We start from the raw sequence: 25,998 nt of genomic DNA, 5'->3' as shown, positions 1-25,998 counted from the left end.
GACCTCATTGAGCCAGCGTCGTAATATTGTGGGATATTCTATTTTTGCACGTGCTTGAAATGTAGCCTTTAAATTTGTTGTTCTTGTTGTGTTTAACAGTCTATATTTTAGAGCAGTTTTAGGTTCACAGCAAAATTAAGCAGAAAGTACAGAGTTCCCATGTACTGCCCTGTCCTCCCCCAGCACAGCCTCCCCCACCAGAATGTTAACATTTGTTACAATCTGTGAACCTTGGTTGACACAGTATCATCACCCAGAGTCCGTAGTTTACATTAGGGTTCACTCTTGGTGTGGTACATTCTGTGGGTTTGGACAAATGTATAATGATATATTTCCGTCATTATAGTATCATACAGAGTAGTTTCACTGCCCTAGAAATCATCTGTGCTCTGCCTGTTCATCCTCCCCTCCCCCTTAACCGTTCGCAACTCCTGATCTTTTTACTGTCTCCATAGTTTTACCTTTTCCAGAATTATCATATAATTGGAATCATATAGTATGTAGAATGTCTGATAGTTGGATCACACAGTATCGAGCCTTTTCAGATTGGCTTATTTCACTTAGTAATATGGATTTAAGGTACTTCCGTGTCTTTTCATGGCTTGATAGCTCATTTCTTTTTAGTGCTGCGTAGTAGTCCATTATCTGGATGTACCACAATTTATCCATTCACCTACTGAGTACATCTTGATTACTTCCAAGTTTTGGAAATGACAAATAAAGCTACTGTAAACATCCATGTGCAGGTTTTTGTGTGGACACACATATTCAACTCATTTGGGTAAATACGAAGGAGCAATTGTGATTGCTGGATCATATGGGAAGAGTGTGCTTAGTTTTGTAAGAAACTGCCAAACTGTCTTCCGATGTGGCTGTACCAGTCTGCATTCCCACCAGCATCATGAGAGTGCCTGTGGCTCCACATCCTCGCTAGCATCTGGTGTTGTCAGTGTTCTGGATTTGGGCCGTTCTAATAGGTGTGTAGTGGCATCTTGTTATTGTTTTAATTTGCAGTTCCCTAATGCCGTATGACGTTGAGTATCTTTTCATGTGCTTATTTGCCATCTGTGTATCTTTGCTGAGGGGTCTATTCAGATATTTTGCTCATTTTTCGTTCATTTTCTTATTGTTGAGTGTTAAGAGTTCTTTGTGCGTTTTGGACATCAACCCTTTGTCAGATGTGTCTTTTGCAAATATTGTCTCCCAGGCTGGCTTGTCTTCTTTCTCATTCTCTTGACACTGTCTTTCACAGAGCTGAAGTTTTCGATTTTAATGAAGTCCTGCCCGTCAGTTATCTCTTTCATGGATTGTATCTTTGGCATTGTATCTAAAAAATCATCACCATACCCGAGGTCACCTAGATTTTCTCCTGTGTTACGTCCTAGGAGTTTTATAGTTTTGTGTTTTACGTTTTAAGCCTATGATCACTTTGAGTTAATTTTTGTGACAGGTATAAAGCCTGTGTCTAGATTAACTTTTTTGCATGTGGATACCAGTTGTTCCAGCACCACGTGTTAAAAAAAGCTTCCTTTTCTCCATTGTATTGCCTTTGCTCTGTTGCCGAACATCAGTTGACTGTACTTGCATGGGTATATTTCTGGGCTCTGTTCTGGTCTATTCATCAATTTGTCTGTTTGGCCAGTACCACACTGTCTCGATTACCATGGCTTTATAATAAGTCTCGAAGTCTGGTAGTGTCAGTCCTCTGGCTTTGTTCTTCCCCTTCAATGCTGTTGGCTGTTCTGGGTCTTTTGCCTCACCACATAAACCTTACTTAGTCAGCTTGTTGATACCACAAACTTAAGTTGCTGAGATGCTTTTAAATTTTAAATAGTTTTTCATCACTTTTTGAAGATCTTCCGAGACTGCGTGCTCATTTCTCTACTTCCTCCACTGACCCAGGTTAACCTGTTCTTGTGGCTCGAGGCTGTTGATGGGGATGTCAGCCATCCTTCCCCACGGAGCTGTGTGTGCCTGTACTGAACTGGTTTCTGAATCCTTCTTTTTTTTGTTTGTTTGTTTGTGAGGAAGATCAGCCCTGAGCTAACATCCATGCTAATCCTCCTCTTTTTGCTGAGGAAGACCGGCTCCGAGCTAACATCTGTTGCCAATCCTCCTTTTTTTCCCCCAAAGCCCCAGTAGATAGTTGTATGTCATAGTTGCACATCCTTCTAGTTACTGTATGTGGGACATGGCCTCAGCACGGCTGGAGAAGCAGTGCGTTGGTGCACACCCGGGATGCGAACCCGGGTCGCCAGTGGCAAAGCGCGCGCACTTAACCGCTAAGCCACGGGGCCAGCCCTCTCAGTCCTTGCAACTGTCAGTATGTTTGTCTCCAGCTGCTTCTGATCTGCTGGAAGCTGAGAGATCAGTCACACAGCTCAGAATTGTGAATAAAGATAACAGTTAATTTGCCAAGAAAGGGTCTGGAGAGAGAGTGTCAGTTTTAGCAGAGGACAGATGTAATAGAAATTTTTCTTGTTCTGTGATCGTTTTCTCTTTTGTGTTTAGGATAGTGGGGGTTATCCGTTTAGGGACCTAGATATGTTATATCTAGTTATAATTTGTATGTATCAAATTATGTAATTTTATAATATGAAAAGGCATAGCAATTTTGCTGTAAACGTGGTTCTTTTGTGAAACCATCGTAAGTCATAAAGTTAAGATCCTACCTAATTGTCCAAAGCTTTTTCATCCAGAGAGCCTAACTTAATATATTTAGACATTCAAGAAGTTTTGTTTTGGTTTTTTGTGAGGAAGATCAGCGCTGAGCCAACATCCATGCCACTCCTCCTCTTTTTGCTGAGGAAGAGCAAACATCTGTGTGTCCATCTTCCTCCACTTTATATGGGACCCCACCACAGCATGGCTTGACAAGTGGTGCATCAGTGCGCGCCCGGGATCCGAACCTGGGCTGCCAGCAGCAGAGAGCACGCACTTAACCACTACCATGGGGCCGGACCATCAAGAAGTTTAGATTATCCCAGATCCTGTAATTCAGAAATAACTATCATTAACATTGTGGGGTGTCTTCTGAGAAAATTTTCTGTTCAAACATTGATTCGTATGTGTGTGTATTATGTTTTTTTCTTTCCTGCAGAAATGGGATCCTACCTTAAGTGTTACTTTTTTTAAAAGCTCAGTCAGCCTTTTTTTGTGGTAAAACATACTTAACATAATATTTACCATCTTAATCTTTTTTTTTTTTTTTGGTGAGGAAGGTTAGCCCAGAGCTAACATCCATTGCCAATCCTCCTCTTTTTGCTGAGGAAGACTGGCCCTGGGCTAACATCTGTGCCCATCTTCCTCTATTTTATATGTGGGATGCCTGCCACAGCATGGTTCGATAAGTGGTGCACAGGTCCACACCCAAGATCCAAACCTGCAAACCCCAGGCTGCCAAAGCAGAGCACGCGAACTTAACCGCTACGCCACTGGGCCGGCCCCAGCCAATCCTTCTCTTTTTGCTGAGGAAGATTGGCCCTGGGCTAACAACCATGCCCATCTTCCTCTAGTTTATGTGGGACGCCGCCACAGCATGGCTTGACAAGCAGTGCGTCAGTCCACGCCTAGGAGCCGAACCTGCAAACCCTGGACCGCCAAAGCGGAGCGCATGCACTTAACTACTTTGCCACCAGGCCAGCCCGTCCAGCATCATTTTTTAAATGTAGTATTCATTTATTGAGGTCTTGCTAAATTTTGTGAATCATTCAAACACTTGACATATATTGATTTCATCAAATTCTTGCAACAGCCCTTTATCAGTTTTTATAGATGAGGAACCGAGACACTGAGAGGATAGGTAACTGGGCCAAGGTTATACTGGTGGTAAATGAGCCAGGATTCACATGTGGACTGTCTTCTTTGAGACTAGACTTTGAACCATTTAGCTATATTTACAGATAAAGCCACTGCAAACTTCTTGTACATGCTGGGCACCTGTCCAGTTATTTCTTTAATTCCAAGAAGTGGAATTACTGCTCAGAGAGATGAGCAGTTTTAAGGCCTCCTGTGTGTGTGCCAAACTGCCTTTCAGAAAGATCATATTAATTATACTTGTACCAACAATATGTAATATACCCATTTCTCCACTTCCATATCATCCCTAAGTGTTTTCATTCCTTTTAGTTTTGCTCCTAGTGAGGGGGATCATTTTGTTAGGTGTCTATTAGTCATTTGTGTTACTTTGATAGTTGTGTATGTCATTGCCTCATTTTTCTTCTAGGGTATTTTGTCCTTTTTTTAGTGAGATGTAAAAGATACTAATTCTTCGTCATATGTTTTGCAAATATTTTTCCCAGTTTGACGTTTTTCTTTTAGATTTGTTTATTGTGTGTTTTGCCACATTGAAGGCTTCATTGATTAAACGATCTCTAGCCCTATCTGTCTTCTCATTTACGGTATCTGTTTTGGTATTTTTAAATCTTTCATCTGGAATTTTAAAAATAATTTGCATACGGTTTTATGCCCAAACTTGAAGTATACCAATCAGTGAGTTGTGACAGATGCGTACACACATCTAACATACACCCTGTCAAGTTGTAGAGCATTTCTGTCACCCTAGAAAGTTCCCTTGTCGGGGCGGCCCCGTGGCTTGGCGGTTAAGTGCGTGCGCTCCGCTGCTAGCAGCCCGGGTTCGGATCCCGGGCACGCACCGAAGCACCGCTTCTCCGGCCATGCTGAGGCCGCGTCCCACATACAGCAACGAGAAGGCTGTGCAACTATGACATACAACTATCTACTGGGGCTTTGGGGGAAAAAATAAATAAATAAAATTAAAATTAGAAAGTTCCCTTGTGCCCTTTCCCAGTCATCCTCCCCCCAGCCAGGTAACTACTGTTCTGATTTCTATCCCCATGGGTTAATTTTGTGTGATTTAGAATTTTGGAAAAAAAGAAACAGTGTATATTTCTCTCATAAGCATCATGTCTGTGAGACTCATCCAGGTTGTCTCCTATCCTCAGTTCTTTATTGCTGAGGAGTAGTCCTTTCTTTGAATATATCCCAGTTTGTTTATCCAGTCTCTTATTGGTAACTTTGGGGTTGTTGCCAGTTTTGAGCAATTACGAATACAACTGCTTTTTTTTTTTTTTTTTTTTTATTGCGGTAACGTTGGTTTATAACATTGTATAATACAACTGCTCTTAACATTTGTGTACAACTCTCTCTATATATGTGTGCTTTCATTTCTCTTGGGTAAATACCTAAGAAGGGAGTGGTAGTTCCTATAGTAGATGTATGTTCAGCTTTTTAAAGAGACTGCCAAACTTTTCCAGTGGCTGTACCGTTTTACATTCCCGCCAGTGGTATATGCGAGTTTTGATTCCCCCACATTCTCGCCAGCACTTGGTATGTTCACTCTTAGTATTAGCCATTCTATTAGGTGTTAGTGCTATCTTGTTGTGGTTTTAATTTGCATTCGTCTGTTTATTATTGAGTTGTAAAAGTTCTTAGAATATTCTAGATGCATGTCCTTTATTAGATATAAATAATGTGAATACTTTCTCCCAGTCTGAGGCTTGCTTTTTTATTTAATGACTGATATTTTTTGAAGAGCAGTAGTTTTTCGTTTTGATGAAGTCCAATTTGTTGGTTTTTTATTTTTTTCCTTTTTTGGTTAGTGCTTTTGTCTCCTAAGAAATCTTTGCCTACTCTAAGATCATGAAGATGTACTCCTTTGTTTTTTTCTAGAAGTTTTGTAGTTTTAACTTTGATGTTTAGGTTTCTGATCTGTCTTAAATTAACTTCTGTGTTAAGTGTAAGGAAGGGGTTGTTTTTTGTGTTTTGTTTTTTCATGTGGAAATCCTTTTGTTCCAACACCATTTGTCGGAAAGACTTTGGCTTCTTTGTCAAAACCAGTTGACTGCATAACTGTAGGTCTGTGTCTGGACTCTGTTTGGTTCCATTGATTTATTTGTCTACCAATACCCCACCGTCTTAATTCCTCTAACCTTGGAGTAAGTCATGAAATCAAGTGGAGTAATTCCTCCAACTTTGTTCTTTTTCAATATTGTTTTGACCTTTCTAAGTCCTTTGTAGTTCCTTATAAATTTTGTGGTAAACCTGTTCAATTTCTTCCCAAAAAAAGCTTGCTAGGATTTTGATTAGCCTCATATTGAATCTGTGGATCAAATTGAGGATAATTAACATGTTAACAAATTGAGTCTTCCAATCCATAAACATGAGCTCTCTCTCCCTTTATTTAGATCTTCTTTAATTTCAGCAAAGTCTTATAGCTTTCAGTGTAGAGGTCTTGCATGTCTTGTTAAACTTATCTCTTAAGTATTTTATTTATTTTAATGCTAATTAAATAGTAGTGTGCTTTAATTTCCTTTTCCAGTATGTTTATTGCTAGTACAGTAGTCCCCCTTTATCTGCAGTTTTGCTTTCTATAGTTTCAGTTACCCACAGTCAAGTGCAGTCCAGAAATATTAAATGGAAAATTCCAGAAGTAAACAATTCATAAGTTTTAAATTGCATGCCATTCTGAATAGCATGGTGAAATCTCACGCCATCCTGCTCCGTCCCGCCCGGGACGAGAATCATCCCTTTGTTGGATCCCCTGCCACCGACAATGTCATGGTTTGATGATCCTCTTTCTGACCTATCATCAGAAGGTCAGTAGTAGCCTAACGCTACGTTGCAGTGCCTACGTCATTTACCTCACTTCATCTCATCACATAGGTCTTGTATCATCTCACATCATCATCATAAGAAGGGTGAGTACAGAACAATAAGATATTTTGAGAGAGAGAGACCACATTCACATAACTTTTATTACAGTATATTGTTATAATTATTCTATTCGTTATTAGTTGTTGTTAATCTCGTACTGTGTCTAATTTATAAATTAAATTTTATAGGTACTTATGTATAGGAAAAAAACTGTATATATAGGGTTCAGTACTAGCCACGGTTTCAGGCATCCAGTAGGGATCTAGGAACGTATACCCCGCGGACAAGGGGGGACCACTGTATATAGAAATGTTTTGTATGTTGACCTGTGCTCCACAAATTTGCTGAATTCACTTAATAGTACTAGTAGCTTTTTTGTAGATTCCTAAGGATATCCTGCATGTGCAGTCGTGTCATCTACAAATGAAGGTGGCTTTACTTGTTCTTTCCTAAACTTACACCTTTTGTTTCTTTTTCTTGCCCTTAATGCACTTCCTAGAACCTCCAGTACAATGTTGAGTAGAAGTAGTGAGAGAAGATACCTTGTTCCTGATCTTAGGAGAGAAGCGTTCAGTCTTTGAGTTTATTTTTGTGGAAGAAAAGAATCTAGCTTTTGTCCCAGATATTTGGCCATTTGTCCCCAAGACTCTTTATTGAATGATTCAGCCTTTCTTCACGAATGAGAAATGCCACCTTTTCCATGTATTTAATTCTTACATACACTTGTGTCTGTTTCTATATCAAGATACTCCCTGTAATTCACCATTTAACTTTGATAAATAAATGTATAATGGAAATTAGAAGGCGGTGTTAGAATTGAGCATGGTGCAAGGCTTTCCTGGGAAGCACTTAATAAGTACGTTCCAAAGTGAGGGAGGCGGCTCCAGAGGAGATGGAGAGAGCTGGAGGGTGAGACAGCCACCACCTGACATGGTGCTGTGTCTGAGAGCCTGTCTGAGAAAGGTCTTGATCTTATTCCCAGAAAAGAAGCTCTATTAAGCAACCACAATGGTTAGAAACAGGCGTAGATGAGATGGACCAACTGTAGTCGCCCAAAACACAAGGTTGTCCTAGTGGAGGAACCCAGGCAGTGGAGGAAGAGAACAGGGTCTCTGGAGTGACACTGTGAGGCTGTCGAGACGAGCGTTGCTGTGTTTGATTCTTTAGGCAAAGGCCAAGGAGGAGGTGGCAGCAAGGCTGAGAAGACGCTGGGTGACTTTGCGGCAGAGTATGCCAAGTCCAACAGGAGCACGTGCAAGGGCTGTATGGAGAAGATCGAAAAGGTGAGGGCCTGGGAGTTCAAATCCCGGGTTTTCTGGACCTCTTGCATTGGGTGTCATTGGGTATCTTGAGAGAAAAGAAAAAATAGTAGCTTTAGGTGCTAACTCAACACTAGTGGTTAAAAAGATAATGAAGATCTTAATAGAGACAGGAGATGACAATGACTTCTTCTAGACAGGTCTGGCCCTAATTACTCATGGTTCAGTCTTCGTCTCTGTACTGTATCCCCCCTTAGGAGACCTGAGAGAGTTGGGAAGCATTTACATGGAGGTCTGTTGGATGTAGCAGGGGCTGGGGAAGGCTGTTGGTCTGTGATTTGTGGTAGGATTAAGTTTAAGGAGTAGTTTGTTCCCTGGTATGAGCTTCCAGGTTTCTTCTCTTTAATCAGGAACTTCATTAACCAGCCTTTCCTACCGATTCTGGTTCCTGAAGGATGACAGCCACTTGGGTGGAGTGGGGAGCTGTGGGACATGGGTAGAACGGTAGGCCTGTGCCCTCCAGGCTTGTCAGCCTTCTCATCTTACGTAAACATTCTAATTGATTCGTTTAAGGCATCAGTTGAGGGTTCTGCCTCCTTTAAGTGTCGTACAGGAAATTGAGGTGAGCCAGTGGGTGTCTACAAGGGAAAAACATGAAATGCTAGATCTTCTCCAGCTACCTTCAACCACCAAAAATTTGAGGCAAAAGTTAGGGTTCCGAGGGGAATGCCAGAAGCTGTGTGCCATTCAGTGTTGCTTGGCCTGAAAGGGAGTTTTACGTAGTGTCAGCGTCCCTTGTGCTGAGTTTTCCAGATCTGGGGCTCACGGGCATGAGACTCTCCTGGGAATGTCAGGCCTGGGGTTTGTAAACCTGGGCAGGATGGCAGGACTAGGTTCTAGCTTACAGGTTTATTACCACTTCTTTGGGGGCCTTCAGAGGTGTAAGAGACCGAAGAGGGGTGGGGGTGATGGGAGAACATCTGGGCTGGAAGTGGGGGCCTGCTCTGGCTCCTGGGCCTGCAGTGTAGCATCCCAGCTGTTGTTCTAGGCCCCAGCTCCACTCCGGCACACTGTATTAGGTGTTCTTATGCCTACTCCAGGTCAGCAGAACATCTTCGGGGAGATGTTATCGCTTCCTCACCTGCCCAGGCAGGGGGGTAGGTAGGTAGCCAGTTGGAGTTGACCCCGTTTAAAATGGGAGTGCTGAGGCCTAAGGATAACATACGATCCTTGGTGGCAGAGAGCCAAAACCTCCCAGCCGCCCTCACATCGCTGGCTGGAGCACCGGCTGGCTCGTGCTGCCCTCGGGCCCCTGATGTTTTGCCATCCTTCCTTGTCTCTCTCCTGGTACCATATGTGGTTTTTCCTACAGGGCCAGGTGCGCCTGTCCAAGAAGATGCTGGACCCGGAGAAGCCCCAGCTGGGCATGATTGACCGCTGGTACCACCCGAACTGCTTCGTTAAGAACAGGGAGGAGCTGGGCTTCCGGCCCGAGTACAGCGCGAGCCAGCTCAAGGGCTTCAGCGTCCTCACTCCAGAGGACAAAGAAGCCTTGAAGAAGCAGCTCCCGGGAGTCAAGAGTGAAGGGTGGGTGAAGGGCCATGGGGGGCACCACAGGGCTTCAGTGAGGGGTGGGCTGGAGGTCCCACGGGTTGCACAGCCCTTTGTTTGCTCTTGCTGACCGTCAGAAAACGGGGAGGATGCAGGCTGAGGGACGGTGACCACGGAGCTCTGCCCTTCCCCACTCTGGTAGCGGAGGACAGGGTAGGGAAGGACCGCAGGGAGCTCCCAGTGTATGTTCCCGCAGCTCCTGGCGGTCTGTTCCCCTTCCACGTCTCATCCCCACGGACGGGGGACGAGCTGGTCCCTCTTTCCCACGACAGCCTTTCGGACATTTCGAAACACTCTCCTGTCCCGTCTGAGTATTCCCCTTGCCTGGGTCAGCCACCGGGTTTCCTCTGACCCTGCATGACCCACTTTCACATCCCCACGCATCCTCGTGTGTGCATGTGTTCCTTTGTGTCTGGGTCTCTTGAGAATGGTGCCGAGGGAATCATGACTGTTTTTAAATGAGGGGGGAGCTGGCAGGCGATCAGCAGTTCCCTGGTTTAGAGTTCAGGGTGGCGTGGGTTTCATACGGTGTTAAGTCAGGAGGGGAAGACCTGTCAGCAGCTGTCTTGAGTCCGTGTACATTTCTTACTCTTTCCTGTTTTCCCTCTGCTGGTCCCTCTGCCACAGTCTGCAGTTGCTTGGTAATGAGCGCACCACGGGAAGCGTGGCAGGGCCATGGTGTGCTCCCTGCTCCTTGGACAGTAACTATAGGCCGTATTAGGATTGGGGTGACCCTGACCCCCCCATCATGCAGCCTTCATGCATTATTTCGTTCATAACACACACAATATTAGTTCATAACGCAGAAGTTCATTGCACAGCACTTGTGGCTCTGGAATGTGTAAGAAAACTGGAAAATCAGGCCCAGGGATTAAAAAAATCCTCAGGGCATCACAACACATGTGGGTGTAGGAGTGTGTGAGTTCACACTGATGCTGTGACAACAGCCAGACTTGACTGAGCGCTCTTGGTGTGCCCCGCACTATGCTGAGCACTGTAGGTGAAATATTCCGTTTAACCATCACCACAATCCTATAAGGTAGATGGTGTTCTTTTCCCTGTTTTATGGATGAGGGAAAACGCAAGGGTGTGAACTCAGGTCTGTGTGATGGCAGAAATTGGGTCTTAACCACTATGGCTATGCTGCCCTGTTTTGAGGGGCTGCTGATGACCCCCGGTGCCCTCCCTGAGTTCAGGGAGCACGCTGCTGAAGTCGGTCAGCCGTGTTTGCTGACCCAGCTGAGGCGGACTGGTTAGCAGTGCCTGGACCATCTCTTGGTTGGGCTCTAAATGGCAGCGCAGCCCCACCTCTGAGAACAGCCTCCTGGCCTTACAGGCCAAGCCCTTTAGCTTGAAAAGCTCAGCTGCTGGCACGGCTTTATCTTCCTGCCATCCCTGCCCCGCAGCTATGAACTTACCTCTAGCGTAGTTCCTTCCGGAACCTTCTAGGCCATCTCATGGGTGCCAAGAGATACGTGGGGTTTTTGACATCAGATGGGGCCAGAGCTCTGAGTCCTGTCCTGGGCTGTTCCAAGGCCCTGGAGCAACCCCTGACCCCCTTGTTGGCAGCAGAGCGTGTTCTGAAGTGGATGAAATCGGTTGTAAATGCTGCCTGAGCAGACAGCGAGCTCCCGTGAGCACTGAGTGAAACGCGGGGTGAGCAGGGCCTGGCAGAGAGAAGTAACGTGCAGATGCTGTGTCACTGGAGTTACTGGGTTGCAGAGTTTTGGTGGCTCTGGTTCTTTCCCTTATATCCTGTGTCACTTTCAGAAAGAGAAAAGGCGACGAGGTGGATGGAGCAGATGAAATGGCCAAGAAGAAGTCTAAGAAAGAGAAGGACAAGGATAGTAAGCTGGAAAAGGCTCTCAGGGTGAGTTCTGAGCTGAGTCTCTTGCCGTTCTGTCTCAATTCTCTTCTTCATTCTGGAGAGAAAGTTCAAGAAACTGTGTTTGTCCCACTTACTCAGACCTTTACGAATTCCCAAATTGAGAGCCGTTTTAAATAGCGTGGCTTTTTCCCCAGGTTTTCTTACCTCCTCCCAAAGAAACGGTTCTTGTTTGAAGGAGAACCCATGTTAGGTTCTAGGTGCCAGACCAGCAGCCGGGCTCCAGCGGGAGCTGAGCCATCTGTTCCCACTCGCCAGCCTCACACTGAGATGGTAGGTTCGTTCTTCAGCCACATGATACATCACTGCGCATCCTGGACCTGGGGGGTCGCTTGCAAACTTTGGAAACTCATTATTAAATTCAAGAATGCCGAAGGTCCTTAGTATAGATGAATGGCTTGAAGAGACAAAGTTGTTCCATGTTCTTTAAATGAAGAGCTTTTGTTAGGAAAAAAAAGGAGTAGAAGGCATTAGTGAAAGAGGAGAAAACCACTCATTAAATCAATGGTCATTGACCAGAGTCATCACTGTATTGATTATGAGTGCATTGAAGCAAATGAAAAGTGATTAAGTAGAAAATGCTGGATGTTTAGGAAACCCGGGGAGAACAGTCAGTCTCTTCTTGGGAACATGATTTCCATGAGCCATCTGCTCAGTTTTTGCCAGTGGTGTAAAAATTGGAAGTGATTTCTGATCTGGTGCCAGTTGCTTGATAAGAATCACAAATTTGGTGTGATTGTCCTTTCGTTAAAAAAAATATGTGTTTGCTGTGCACCCAGTCTGGCTGCAGCAGAGCTGTGGTGCTGTTTTGCATTTGCCCTTCAGTGGGTTTGGTGTTCTCTCTCTCCATTGTTGTCAGAAACATAAAGTTAGAAAATTGAAATGCTCCCACAGCCTCCCCACCCTGGCGCGTGTTTCCCTTGGCTTCCCGTCCTTGGTCACGTAGGTGAAGTAATTCTGCGTCTTTCATTTAAACTCGGGCCTTTAGACTTTTTCCTCATGCTCCCTCGTCTCCATAACCGATGGCCCAGCACGTGGTGCTACAGGGAGGGGATGTTATTGAGAGCCCTCAGCGTGTAGCCGGGAAACAGGCGTGAACGTGTGAGGCAGCTTCGTCAGTTAGAATCCTCCTCACGTGGGGCTGAGAGAGACCCGGTGGGGTATGGAGGGCCGGCATTTTCATCCGTGTTTTGCAGAGGTGGGGTCTGGGGCCCAGTCATTACCCTAGAGAGGGAGGAGGCTCACCCTGCCCTGGCTCTGACCCGGGGAGGCTGGTGTCTTCCTCCGCAAGGTGGTTGTGAGAATAAATGAGACAACGTGCAAACTGTCTCACGAAAAATAGGCTCTGCATAAATATTACCATAGAGATTTAAAATTCCATTTGCAGAAGAGCTTAAATCTATTTCTACATGATACTGAGTGTAATGCACTCTTCAGGGGATCAGAGGTGCTGGGGAATCGTCCCTCCTTGCTTTCAGCGTGGTGGAGAACCGCCGCCCCCAACCTCCCTTGGGTACCGGATGAACCTGGTGCTTCCAGGCTCTTTCCTATGTCTCCTGGGGTTTGTTTCTGAGGGATTGATTCCAGGGACCCTGATGGCCTTGGTTCCAGCCATCCCTGTTACCCTACGTGGCCTCTTCCCCGCCTTCCAGTATTCTCTGAGAGGCCACGCACCAGGTTCGGTTTGATTCCACAGGAGGCCGACTGGGAGTACCCTTCCCTGTTGATAAGACCGACTTAGGAGGGGCAGCCCAACTAACCTGCAAGGATGTGACTGGAGAGTACGCACGACCCTGGTGGAGTCTTCCTCTGGTTGGGTTTCTTTGGAAAGAGTTCGTCTCTCAGCTGCTGGGTCTCATCCTTAGGCCCAGAATGACCTGATCTGGAATGTCAAGGACGAACTCAAGAAACTGTGTTCGACAAATGACCTGAAAGAGCTGCTCATCTTCAACAAGCAGCAAGTGCCCTCCGGGGAGTCGGCGGTGAGCTGCCTTTGTGTTAAGTGAGCCACATGGGAGGTGGCCAGGTCGTTGTGGAGTGACTTTCCTAATGGAGTGTGGGAGGCCCTCCGATTGCCACCCATTGGTATTAATTGGGTGGGGTGAAAATTCCATAGTTGTGTGGCATGGGCATCACCATCATGGTCACTATTTCCCAGGGGCAGGAAGGGGCAGGCTCTCACAGGCACTTCCCGACGTCTTCCACGACTTAACCCTTGGTTTAGAATTTTGGTGAGGACTGGGATGGGCTGTATATTTGCCTTGTGTGCTCACGCCACACACTTTGGCCCGAGGAACTCTCTCTGCTGCCTTCTTCCCCAGCTCCCCAAGGGCTGCAAGGGCTTGGAGGGAGTAGAGACCTCCTCTGGAGAGGCGGCCTACCAGCATCCTGCCCGTTTCCCCTCCATCACTCTGGGGGAGAGGTTGGCACTGTTCCTTGTGCAGAAATAGCAGATGCTCTGGGCTCTCCTTGTGTTTCTAAGTCACTGAGGCAAGGGCCAGCTGCAGGAACACTCCATGCGTGGAAATAAGGTCTCTTAAAGTACAAAAGTCCCAGCCTCCGGGCTGGCCCAGTGGTGTAGTGGTTAAGTTCGCGTGCTCCACTTCAGTGGCTCGGGGTTCTCAGGTTCGGATCCTGGACGCGGACCTACACACCACTTATCAAGCCATGCCGGGGCAGCGTCCTATATAAAGTAGGGGAAGATGGGCATGGATGTTCGCCCAGGGCCAGTCTTCCTTGAAAAAAAAAAAATCCAAGCCCCAACTGTAAGCCAGCTGCCCCAGGGATGTCAGAGAGCCTCAGGGCGAGCCCTCTTCTTTTTTTAGTGAGTGAGGTCTGTGCAGGTTCCTCATCCCACATTGGTAAGTGTCCCTTTCTGTAGCCGCTCCTCTCCCCTCTCACTGTTTCTTCACTGGCTTCAGATCCTAGACCACGTAGCCGATGGCATGGTGTTCGGTGCCCTCCTTCCCTGCGAGGAATGCTCGGGCCAGCTGGTCTTCAAGAGCGATGCTTATTACTGTACCGGGGACGTGACTGCGTGGACCAAGTGTATGGTCAAGACACAGACACCCAACCGGAAGGAATGGGTGACCCCAAAGGTAAGTGGTGATGGTGAGGGGGATCCTGGGATCTATTGGCAAAAAACATGGTCCCACTTTCTGGGCTTGTCCACACTCCAGGTCACTGTGGCTGCAGTGCAGTATTCCTCAGGCTTCTTTACAGTGGGGCCGTCCGCATCATCGGAATGTAAAATTATGTTAGTGGTTCTGTGCATTTGCAAACTACACCCATGTAAACCAAAGCCCTCCTGACTGGAGCGTAGGTTTGTCCGATTGGTGTAGAATCCTCTTGCTTGCAAAGACCGTGAGTTATTTTTATTTGTGTTTGCCGAATGCCTGCTCTGTGCCAGGCACTGTTCTAGCACAGGGGACATAATGGTGAACAAAGGGGCTGTAATTCCTGCCTTTATGACAGGAGAGCTTTTTGGGGTTTTGGGGGGAGGGGAGATTAGCCCTGAGCTAACATCCGTTGCCAGTCCTCCTCTTTTTGCTGAGGAAGATTGGCCCTGGGCTGACATCTGTGCCCATCTTCCTCTACTTTATATGTGGGACACCTGGCACAGCATGGCCTGACAAGCAGTGCATTGGTCTGGGCCCGGGATCCAAACCTGCAAACCCCGGACCGCTGAAGCAGAGTGTGCACACTTAACCGCTACACCACCAGGCCGGACCCCAGGAGAGTTTTTCTTAAGGATATTTCCTTATCTTAGTGCTAGAGGAGGAATTGGGTCATTCAAAAGTCTCCTATTATTGATCTCTGTCTTTTTTTTTTTAATGGAACTACGTGCTGAATTCTCAGAATCTTAAAAGAAACCTCAATTGGGGAGCCTCATTTGGAGCCGTGCTGGTGGGGGCTGGCTGCTGGAGGGACTCCACCTGTGTGCTCAGACTCGGCCGAGCTGGTGCTGGGGTGGAGTTGCAGCTCTGCCACTCACTGGGATTTCGGATTTGATCTCCATTGAGTTATCGCACCCCCTTGCTTACTCCGGGGGGTTGAGCATTTGGAACAGTGGCCCGTAGCAGGCACTCAGGAACTGCTACTGGAGTGTCCTGTTGGCACCACTAACTCAGCATCCAGAACGGAACATTTTTCCACTGGTCCTCCTGCACTGGCTGGTGTGTTTCTCCTCTATTCCCTACCCTCATCACACTCCCTCCCTCCCAGTCTTTCTCTGTCCGTGAGTGATCCTTCTAAAGCAAACTTGACCTTGTCACTTCCCCCACCCTTAAAATCTTCCAATGATTCCCCATTTCCTATAGAAATGTTTCTCAGTTTTTTTTGAGTGTGCAAATGTTTCAGACCCGTATGTGGTATGTGTATCCCATTTACGATCTTTGAGAAAATAGTAAGATAATAACATTGTATAAATTTCAGGTGTACATCATTATACTTCTATTTCTGCATAGATTACATCATGTTCACCAGCCAAATGCTAATTACAACCCATGACCACACACATGTGCCGAATTATCCCTTTCGCCCTCCCCCTTCCCCCTTTCTCCTCTGGTAACCACCAATCCAATCTCTGTGTCTATGTGTTTGTTTGTTGTTGTTATTATCTACTGCTTAATGAGTGAGATCATACGGTATTTGACCTTCTCCCTCTGACTTATTTCACTTTGCATAACATTCTCAATGTCCATCCATGTTGTCACAAATGGCTGGATTTCATCATTTCTTATGGCTGAGTAGTATTCCATTTGTGTATATATACCACATTAAAGGTTACTTTAAAAGGGTGCCTGCATGTGCAAGACATTTTTTTCACGTCAACAAGCATGCTCGCGGCCGGTGCAAATCCATGGATTCCCAGACCCCGTGTAACGACTCTGCTGCCCCCAGGGGCTTGACCCCCGGAATCGAGGACAGCTCCTTAGCTTGAACCCCCTCACAGCCCTCCATGATCTGACTCTGTAGGCCTTCTGTGGCCTTTCTGCCACCCTCTTTCTCACATACCGCTCAAACCACCCCACACCCACACCACGCACACACATACCCTCCCCCCCGTCTCTCTAATTCTTCACACTCGCGATAGGGAACTAACTACTCGAGTTCCCAGCACGTGCCACAATATGTCAGTCACATGCCTTTTCTTAGACCGCCCCCTGCTTTTTCAGTTCCTAGCCAACTCAGCAGGTCACTGCCTCCTTGGAGCCCTCCCAGCATTCTCAGCCTTGCATCTCCTTCGCACGCTTCTGTTTTAGAACTAAACTACCATATTAAAGTTTGCCTTCGTATATCTGACTCTTCAGTCAAAACTAAGCTGCTTTTTAAGAGCAGAAACTCTCTCTTCAACCCTGTGATATGTGGCATGTTAGACGCTCAACATATGTTAGAAACGATCTGTCACCTCTTTTTATCCAGTGCGCATTCACTGAACGTGGGTATAGCAGGAGCGGGCTCGTGCTCGATTAGATGAAGACTTAGGAGCATAGGAACTGTGGTGTTCCCGAACTTCGTGGATTTGAGGTCTGTTGAATGACCACTTAGAGCCAGGCCCATTGTAATCACCTGGGATGAAGACGGACTGTGCTGGTGGCAGATTTCTATGGAACATTGACTGTTGTTGGGCTCTTTGCATCCGTGGTCCCTTCTAGGAAGGGAAGGGAATTGCCCTTGTTCCTCTCAGGTATTAATCTCTCTCCCGGAGCGTGCGGTCTTGGGGGCTTTCAGTCATGGGTGGGCGTGTGACCCCGGAGAGGCCTGGTGACTCTGGAGGGGAACGACTCGGGAGTGAGGCCTAGAGGTTGTGGTCGGGTTCCAGCAGTGGTTCCCGGATCAGAGTGTCAACTGATCGTTTTTAAAAAAAGAAAAATACTTTTCTCTTAAAGCATCTACAGTCCCAGCTCTATTTTAAATGTACAAGTGCTAGAAACAAGTCCTGTGTCAGCAATAATACTGTATTTCATACTAGAAACGTCACATTTTCCTATTATATGTTAATCTTTATTATAAGAGGAAAGAAGATTAACTTGGATAAGACACATCCTCTTTGCTCTATCAGGTGGTTATTTCAAAGGAGATCTGGTTTCTTAACTAAAACTTAATTGTTTTAGGAATTCCGAGAAATCTCTTACCTCAAGAAACTGAAGATCAAAAAGCAGGACCGGATATTCCCCCCAGAGACCAGTGCCCCAGTGGCGGCAGCGCCCCCACCCGCCACGGCCTCGGTGCCCACTACTGTGAACTCTGCTCCACCAGGTACTGCCCCAGGGCCGATTGCCGGCGGGGGCTGGGCTGGGGCCCTGATCTTGGGGGGAAGAGGGTATCCTTCTGGATTCTCTGTTTGTGGATCTTCTGGGGAAGCCCTGCCCTGTTTCTCCCTGCCCCCAGCAAGAGGAGGAAGGTTGGGAGGGGGGCTTCTGAGAAAGGCAAGGCAGGCAGCCTCGCCTGGAATGGCGTTCAGAACATCCTGCCTAACTCTGCACTGCAGAGCATCGTTCCAGGTCTCGCTTCCCTGTCTCCAGGCAGCCCTGTACCTGTCAATCATCCCGAGCCTGCTGTGATGCTTGGGTCTCTATTCTGTACAGAGACCTGCTGCATGTATTGTCAGCAGAGGAAGGTGCTGATCAATGTTAGTGTGAAATACTCCATGCCACCAAGACAACGAGACAGTTTGTGTGTTTCTGGCAGGAGAGACCCACTGCCTTTCTTTACTCAGACACATGGTACAATCTGATGGTTACGGCCACTGTTGGATGGGTGGAGGACGAGAGTCCGTCCCTGAACATGAGCCTGTTGGTGATCTCCTTCCATCCCCGGGGAAGGGGGCGTGTGGATGGTCGTCCTGAGCCGGCTCCACTGCCTGCAGCCCACATGCATGTGTGGTGGGCCAGGCGGGGCTGGCGTTCTGGCCCCTGCTGTGGGGTCCGCCCTGCTTTCCCCTCCTTCATGGTTCACACACAACGAAATGACTGTCCCCTGTGCAGACCTCAGCCAGTTTCAGTTAAACTCTGTTGGTGTCCCCAGTTATTTGCCCTCACAGTGGGGCTTGAAGGACTTCTCCCTACAGCCTCTCTTGTTCTAGAAAAGTGTGACCAGCACTACATTCCCATTCGCCACAAACAGAAGGCACACCCTGTCCTGGGACTTTCTGGCCTGGGTCAGCGCTGGACACCTATAATGCCAGGGCCCTTTTGGCCTGGATTCGGTTATTTCGGCTCAGTGTGATCCTGCCGACCAGAGCTGTGAGCGGCTGACGAGTCTGACTTTCTAATGTGGGGTTAATTAATAAGTATTGCATAAGAATTGCAGTTTATTTTTAGACATGAAGTAGGAGGAGAAGAAGAAAAGGAGGAACTGGGAGTTCCCATGACCTACCCCTCGACTTCCCCTCCCACTGCCCAGCCTCCTGGTCCCCTGTCCCCAAATGCAGCCTTCCTAGTCCACGTGTGGAGCAGACCCAGGAGCCCCCGTCCACCCCGGATCACTGCCGGCGAAGCTGGCCTGTAGGTGGAGCAGTGTCATCGTGTGGCTTTTACCCCACCTGGTCTTTCTATGCCGAGGGATGCACGCAGGTTCTCAGACGTCTCAGGTGGCAGTTTGCTGTCCTCACCCTTTACGTCTGTCTTCATAGAGTCTCCTGTCAGGAGAAGCTGATCAGAGAGGGGTGCTGAGGCTGCCCAGGGCCCTGCAGCCTGTCCTGGCTCTCCTGCCACCCCGCCTCCCCTTCCTGGGGAGCAGCCCGCCTCATGATCCCGTTCTCATCCCAGATAAGCCGTTATCCAACATGAAGATCCTGACTCTCGGGAAGCTCTCCCGGAACAAGGATGAAGTGAAGGCTGTGATCGAGAAGCTCGGGGGCAAGTTGACAGGGACAGCAAGCAAGGCCTCCCTGTGCATCAGTACCCAGAGTGAGTTGAATCTTGTTTGTAAACCGGAGATAGCGCCATCTGTCTCTTGCGATTGTGATGAGGATTAAATGAGATGAAATGCTTAGCATGGTGTCTGACACACTGGGCACTCAGACAAATGTATCTCTTCTTATCGTCAGCGTCGTTGTTCAGGCTCTTAGGAGGGGAAACCAGCTTTCGTACTTGGCGTTGCTGCTCTGTGTTGTGTATGTCCACACGTGTCTTCTCTTTGCAACTAAGACCGTAGACGACAGTTCTCATACCTAGCACTATTCACAAGATGCTTGTAGGTTTGCTGCCAGAATAAAAGTTCACAGCTTAAGTACGTTTGGAAAATGCAGAGTTAGAGAAAGGTAAACAGGTTTCTTTGCAGAGTAATGGTGGTGATGACCACTGTACGTCTCCAAGACCAGACAAATAGTATACGACGTTTCCCATGCGAATTTGACTTCAGGGTCGTTTTTCTGTGGAATGCCCAGTAACGTCTCATTCTATAGAATGGTTTGGAGAAGGTGGCCCTACCTTATCATACCTTAGAGAAAGGGGACTCTTGCTGATAAAAGACAGTTGTTGAAATAAGCCCCGAGCACTAGATTTGGAAGGAAAGGAGAGCTGTGGATGCTGAGGGTCTAGAGGTACTCAGTAAATAGGACACAAGAAATTTGAGGTTTGGGTTTACTTTTAAACTTACTGTTTAGCTTTTTGTCTTTCCCCTTCTGATTTGAACAGAGGAGGTGGAAAAGATGAATAAAAAGATGGAGGAAGTAAAAGAAGCCAACCTTCGCGTCGTGTCTGAGGATTTCCTCCAGGACGTCTCCGCCTCGACCAAGAGCCTCCAGGAGTTGCTCTCAGCCCACATCCTGTCCCCCTGGGGGGCCGAGGTGAAGGCGGAGCCTGTGGAAGTAGTGGCCCCGAAAGGGAAGTCGGGGGCTGCGCTCCCCAAGAAGAGCAAGGCCCCCGTCAAGGAGGAAGGTGAGGCCCCCAACTGCCCCGCCCTGGGGGCCAAGAGCCAGGGACGCCAGTGGCCCATTCTGCTGTAGGTCCTGGGCCTGTCCTAGGCCGGCCAGGTCTGCCAGTGTGGAAATGATCCTTTTGTGCCCCTGAAATGATCCCTTGAATGCTGCCCAGAACAACTCTCTCAATTCCGCTTTCCCTGTGCCCAGGGAAAAGGTAGTAGGAGGCAGCCTCCAAATCCACCGTGGCCAATGATGCAAGTGGAAACAACTCACTTGCCTTGCCATCCACCTTCCCTTTGGCTTTTTAATTTAATGTTTACATTTCTCTGCCCCCGTCCAAGGAATCAACAAATCGGAAAAGAGAATGAAATTAACTCTTAAAGGAGGAGCAGCTGTGGATCCCGAGTCTGGTAAGCCAACGGGAACGTGAGCAGAGTGGGCTGTGCTCGCCCGGTTCATCAGGAAATCTTGTGGGCGTGGGGCCTCCCCAGTCCTGAGAGAGAGCGCGCGTCTTGTGGGGCACCTCCCGGAGGTAGCGTTAGCACGTCCAGGCTGGTGTGGACCCCGCGCCTGCAGACCCCCTCCTCCCTGGGCGCCCTGGCCCCAGTGGGAGAGGAGACTGGAAGAGCTTTGCCCACGACAGGTCTGGAACATTCTGCACACGTCCTGGAGAAAGGAGGGAAGGTCTTCAGCGCCACCCTCGGCCTGGTGGACATCGTGAAAGGAACCAACTCCTATTACAAGTTGCAGCTTCTGGAGGATGACAAAGAAAGCAGGTGTGTCCTGGGGATACGGGAGTGTTAGTGTGAGGCCGGCTCCATAGAAGATGTGGACTTGTTAGCACTGTGCAGTCGGCCTTATGAGACCGGGGTTCTCCCAGTGCCTGGGGGTTCAGTCTCCTCGCAACGCGCACACGTGGATTGTGAGGCCTTTAGCGAGAGGGAAGAAGCCATCGCCCCAGACAGCCTTGCTTTCCTGTGCCCAGTCCTGCCATTCTCACGGGATGCCGTGTCGCATCGTCTCCCAACTTTCTTTCCCTGTAGCCGCTTGAAGAACCTAGATTTTCTGATACCTTGACACGTTTTAAAACTTCTGAAGCCGATAAAATTTGACAAGAACTGAACTTATTCCTTAGTATTATTTCAAACTCCCTAGTTACTAAAGATGTTTGGGTTTGCCTTTTTTTTTTTTTTTTTTTTTTTTTAACGTGGTGGAGCTAGGCCAGGGCTGATTCTGGGGTGCTGAGGGGCTGGGCAGGCTTCTACCATCCACCCCTTTCTAGGCAGGGTGGTCCTCACCTCTGAGTCGATTGTCCCTCATTACAGCCAACATGGCCTGGGAGCTGTGTAGGTGGAAAGGTGTGTGGAAGGAGCGCTCACTAAATTCCAATGGTGAAAAAACATTTTGAAAAAATTACCCTGTATGTTTATGTCCAGTATGTTAAACTGGACCTTTTCTTTTTAGCCAATGAAACCAGTGTACCCATTGGAACTCCAGGAGATCCCAAAAGCTTTACTAGTTGAAAGGCAAACCCCCGTAAAAATGGTAAATGTAACCCAGGTAAATGGTGACTGGCCTCGGTTTGGAAGCATTAGTGGCCTATCTCTTCAGCTTTTCACCCAACCTTTCATGTAAAAAGTGGACACAGAATTGACCCTAAAAGACTACAAAGTACCTGATTGGCTACTTGAAATCTCTGAGGACATAAACTCTACGTCATTTAGTTTATTACCAACTCTTGTCAGAGATTTGAAAATCAAAAAATGGTTTCTTGCTTGTAAAACATACCTTCCAAAAGCTAGATATATATTGTAGTACAGGAGAAGGAGTAGGATTTTTGTGGAAATATGCAGGGTGCCTTATTCTGTTAAATGACAGGCAATGAGAATGAAACTGTCTACCAACAACAACAAAGAAATTCTAGTGGTGACTGTGGCCGTGTACATTTTTCTGGTGGCTTGGATTTATTGGTTTGTAGAGTGAAAGGGTAGTGTGAGCTGTTAGGGTCAGAAAATTTTTTCAGTAGATCAGCGTGGTGTCTTCCAGACATTTCCATGGAAGGAAACCCAGCAGAGAAGGAATTTATAGGCCTCTGGGCAGCAGCCCAGAAAACCAGCAAGAAGCCCCAGATTTTCTTTGAACTCTGGTTTTATCTTAAAAATGCATACAAATCTTGTATTTGAGTTTCTGATATATCCATACCTATTGTGATATAAAATTTAACTTATGCGTTACCTTACTTCCACTAAGAAAAATTAACTCACCCAAAGCTAGGCAGCACAGCACGTGGGGTACCTGTGAATGTGCCCTACATTGAGATGGCAACTGAAAATGATAGCCTGGGTCTGTAGGCTGACCCTGCAGGCCGCGCTCTGCTCCCTCCCATTTCATCACATCTTAGCCTCTGATCTGAGCCAGACGTTCATCATTATTTTTAGGGAATGTTGTTAATGGTTGCGTCACCTTGAACACATGACTTCCAGATGATACTTGCTATATGTCTTTGGGGAGAGGAATGGGATGTTTCTTGTAAAGGTCTCCAGACCCAGGATTGAGTCCTCAAGGTCAGCTGCCAGATCCGAGCTTAACCTGTTCTTTGTTACTTTTTATAGTCCATTTGCCAATATGACTTGAAAGGGCGTTCTTTAATTACTTTAAAGTTACTATAACCCTCAGTTTAATAAAAAGTAAAATAAAGGTCCTGATTGTAATATCAGTTCCTTTTGTTTCCTTGTGTCCGTCACCATAATTTTGGGGGGTTTGCAGTTGTTTCTTGCCCAAGTGCAAAGGCAGGGAGGGGAAACACATGGTGAAATGTGACCAGCTGGGCCGCAGATCTATAGCTGATGCTCCCCCCATCCCCGTAGGTATTGGATATTCAGGTCCTGGGGCCGTGTGGGCACCGTGATTGGGAGTAACAAACGGGAGCAGATGCCGTCCAAGGAGGATGCCATTGAGCACTTTATGAAGTTATATGAGGAGAAAACCGGGAACGCCTGGCACTCCAAAAGCTTCACAAAGTATCCCAAGAAGTTCTACCCTCTGGACATCGACTACGGCCAGGTAAGCACTTAATGCTCTTACACCTTCCAGTTCTAGGAAAAGAAGGGGACCCCCGGTTCTTTAAAAACCATGCCATGGATCAGTTGGCGTCATTGGTGAATGCTACCAGATGTTTAGAGAATTAATACCGGTCCTTCTCTTTTCAAAAAATAGAAGAGGAGGGAACACTTCCCAACGCATGAGGCCAGTATTTCCCTGATACCAAAGCCAGAGAGAGACATCACAAGAAAACTAAAGACCAATATCCCTATGAATAGATGGAAAATCCTCACTAACATACTAACAAAATGAATCTAGCAACATAGAAGGATTGGTACACCATGACCGAGTGGGATTTACCTGAGGAATGCAAGCTTGGTTCAACACACAAAGTCAATCAGTGTAATATAACATGAATAGAATAAAGGACAAGAGCCACACGGTTATCCTAATAGACACGGAAAAAGCATTTAATAAAATCCAACACCCTTCATCAGTAAAATCCACACCCTGAAGTATGAGATGGAGTCTTGATGAGAACAACATTAACATTTTTAAGACCCTCAAAGAGCAATCCTTGAAGTTCTCCCTAAATACAACTGGGAGTAATTCACAGATTCCAGATAGGGCTTCTTATCTGAACCTGTGTTTCATCGTAGATCATGTGACCTGGTTTATCCGCAAGACAGAATTATGGTGAGGACATGCTCTGCTAGGTCACAAGTTTTTTGGGGGGACTTGTTTTACATTGAGGTATAATTGACATATAACATTGTATTAGTTTCAGGTATACAGCATAAGGATTTGCTATTTGTGTATATTGTGAAATGATCACCACAGTAAGTCTAATTAACATCCATCACCATACATAGTTATAAAAATTTTTTTCTTATGATGACAACTTTTAAGATTTACTCTCTTAGCAGCTTTCAAATATACAACACAGTATTATTAGCTGTGGTCACCATGCTGTACGTTACATCCCCTTGGCTTATTATTTTATGACTGGGAGTTTGTACCATTTGACCCCCTTCCCCCATTTTGCCCACCCCTCACCTCTGGCAACCAGCCATCAGTGTCTGTTCTCTGTATCTATGAGCTCCTGGGTTTGTTTTTTGAGGCAGGTAGAGGAGTTAGATTCCACACAGAAGTGAGATCATACAGTATTTGTCTTTCTCTGTCTGACTTATTTCACTTAGCATAATGCTGTCAAGGTCCATCCATATTATCACAAATGGCAGGATCTCGTTCTTTTTTATGGCTGAATAATATTACATTATCTGTGTATTCCACATTTTCTTTATCCATTTATCCATCAAGGGCACTTAGGTTGTTTCCGTGTCTTAGCTATTATAAATAATGCTGCCGTGGACATGGGGGTGCATGTATGGAGATAGTGATTTTGTTTCGTTTAGATAAATACCCAGAAGTGGTATTGCTGGATCATATGGTAGTCCTATTTCTAATTTTTTGAGGAACCTCCATACTGTTTTCCATAGTCTCTGCAGTAATTTACATTCCCACCAGCAGTGCACAAGGATTCCCTTTTCTCTACGTCCTCACCAACACTTATCTCGTCTTTTTGATAATAGCCATCCTAACAGGTGTGAGGTGATATCTCATGGTGGTTTTGATGTGCATTTCCCTGATGATTAGTGATGTTGAGCATCTCTTCATGTACCTGGTTGCTATCCTTATGTCTTTGGAAAAATATTTATTCAAATCCTCTGCCCATTGTTTAATCGGATTGTTTGTTTTTTTGCTATGGAGTTGTGTGAGTTCTTTATATATTTTGGATATGAGCCTCTTATTAGATATATGATTTGCAAATATTTTCTGCCATTCAGTAGGTTGCCTTTTCATGTTGTTGATGGTTTCCTTGTGCAAATAGGTCACAGTTTCTAGTTCTAAATTACTTTTTAATAATTTCCTAATATCTACGTTATCTATATGTGTAGCTCGGCCATCTCCCTACATACATTACCAGACAGTTTTCAGTCTTTTGGCTGATATTTTTGTGGCCATTTGTTTTGACAAAATGCTTGCCTTATTTTTATATGAAAACCTATTACTTTTATAATTGGGAAAAAAATACACATTTATTTTGCAGAAGGAGAAAGATTTATAGATGGGTAAAGATTTTAATTCCAAATCTTTGAGGCCTAGCATGTCTCAAAGGGGGAATTCTCTAGTTTCTAGAGAGTGTCATGAGTTCTGACCATTAAAATCAGAGTTTGACTTGTGCCTAATGTTGAGGTTGAGACCTTGGACTTTAGGGTTGAATGGACTTGGTCTGACTCAGCAGTGCCCCCTAGTGAGTGAGTTTTCTGATTTCAAAAATGTTATGTATTTGTTTTAGAAATTTTTGAGCAAAGGCACAAAAAATAAAAATCACCCAGAATTAACCACAGTTAAAATCATGGTGTATGTCTTTTTTCAGTCTTCTTTCATTTCACAGGTGCTTTTTCGCCCTGTAAACTGGAGTCTTCTCACATACTGTGTTGTGCCCACCTGCTCTGTGCCTGAATGTACCAGGAGCATTTCCCCATGTCTTCTAGAGCAATGCTATCCAGTAAAAATATACGACCGCCTATGCCATTGTAAATATTTTAGTAGCTACATTTTAAAAAACAAAAATAGTCAAATGAATACTAGTA

The 25,998-nt window shown here is 46.2% G+C and overlaps 1 protein-coding gene across 1 annotated transcript in view; it reads left to right on the top strand.

The window, feature by feature from the left end:
• Positions 1-25,998, top strand: part of PARP1 (poly(ADP-ribose) polymerase 1) — a 54,599-nt gene that overhangs the window by 15,397 nt on the left and 13,204 nt on the right. The window contains exons 3-13 of the mRNA XM_087424428.1: positions 7,843-7,958; positions 9,307-9,521; positions 11,316-11,415; positions 13,296-13,412; positions 14,352-14,528; positions 17,547-17,691; positions 19,203-19,343; positions 20,073-20,315; positions 20,641-20,709; positions 20,943-21,075; positions 23,167-23,362. Of these exons, the coding sequence (XP_087280554.1) occupies positions 7,843-7,958; positions 9,307-9,521; positions 11,316-11,415; positions 13,296-13,412; positions 14,352-14,528; positions 17,547-17,691; positions 19,203-19,343; positions 20,073-20,315; positions 20,641-20,709; positions 20,943-21,075; positions 23,167-23,362 (1,652 nt within the window). The remainder of the gene's footprint in view (positions 1-7,842; positions 7,959-9,306; positions 9,522-11,315; positions 11,416-13,295; positions 13,413-14,351; positions 14,529-17,546; positions 17,692-19,202; positions 19,344-20,072; positions 20,316-20,640; positions 20,710-20,942; positions 21,076-23,166; positions 23,363-25,998) is intronic.

This window comes from Ceratotherium simum, chromosome 36 (genome assembly GCF_057802395.1).
Source record: "Ceratotherium simum simum isolate JZ-2026a chromosome 36, ASM5780239v1, whole genome shotgun sequence".
Classification (NCBI taxonomy): domain Eukaryota; kingdom Metazoa; phylum Chordata; class Mammalia; order Perissodactyla; family Rhinocerotidae; genus Ceratotherium; species Ceratotherium simum.
The sequence above is the reverse complement of the archived record's forward strand: the minus strand, read 5'-3'. Positions and strand labels throughout refer to the sequence as shown.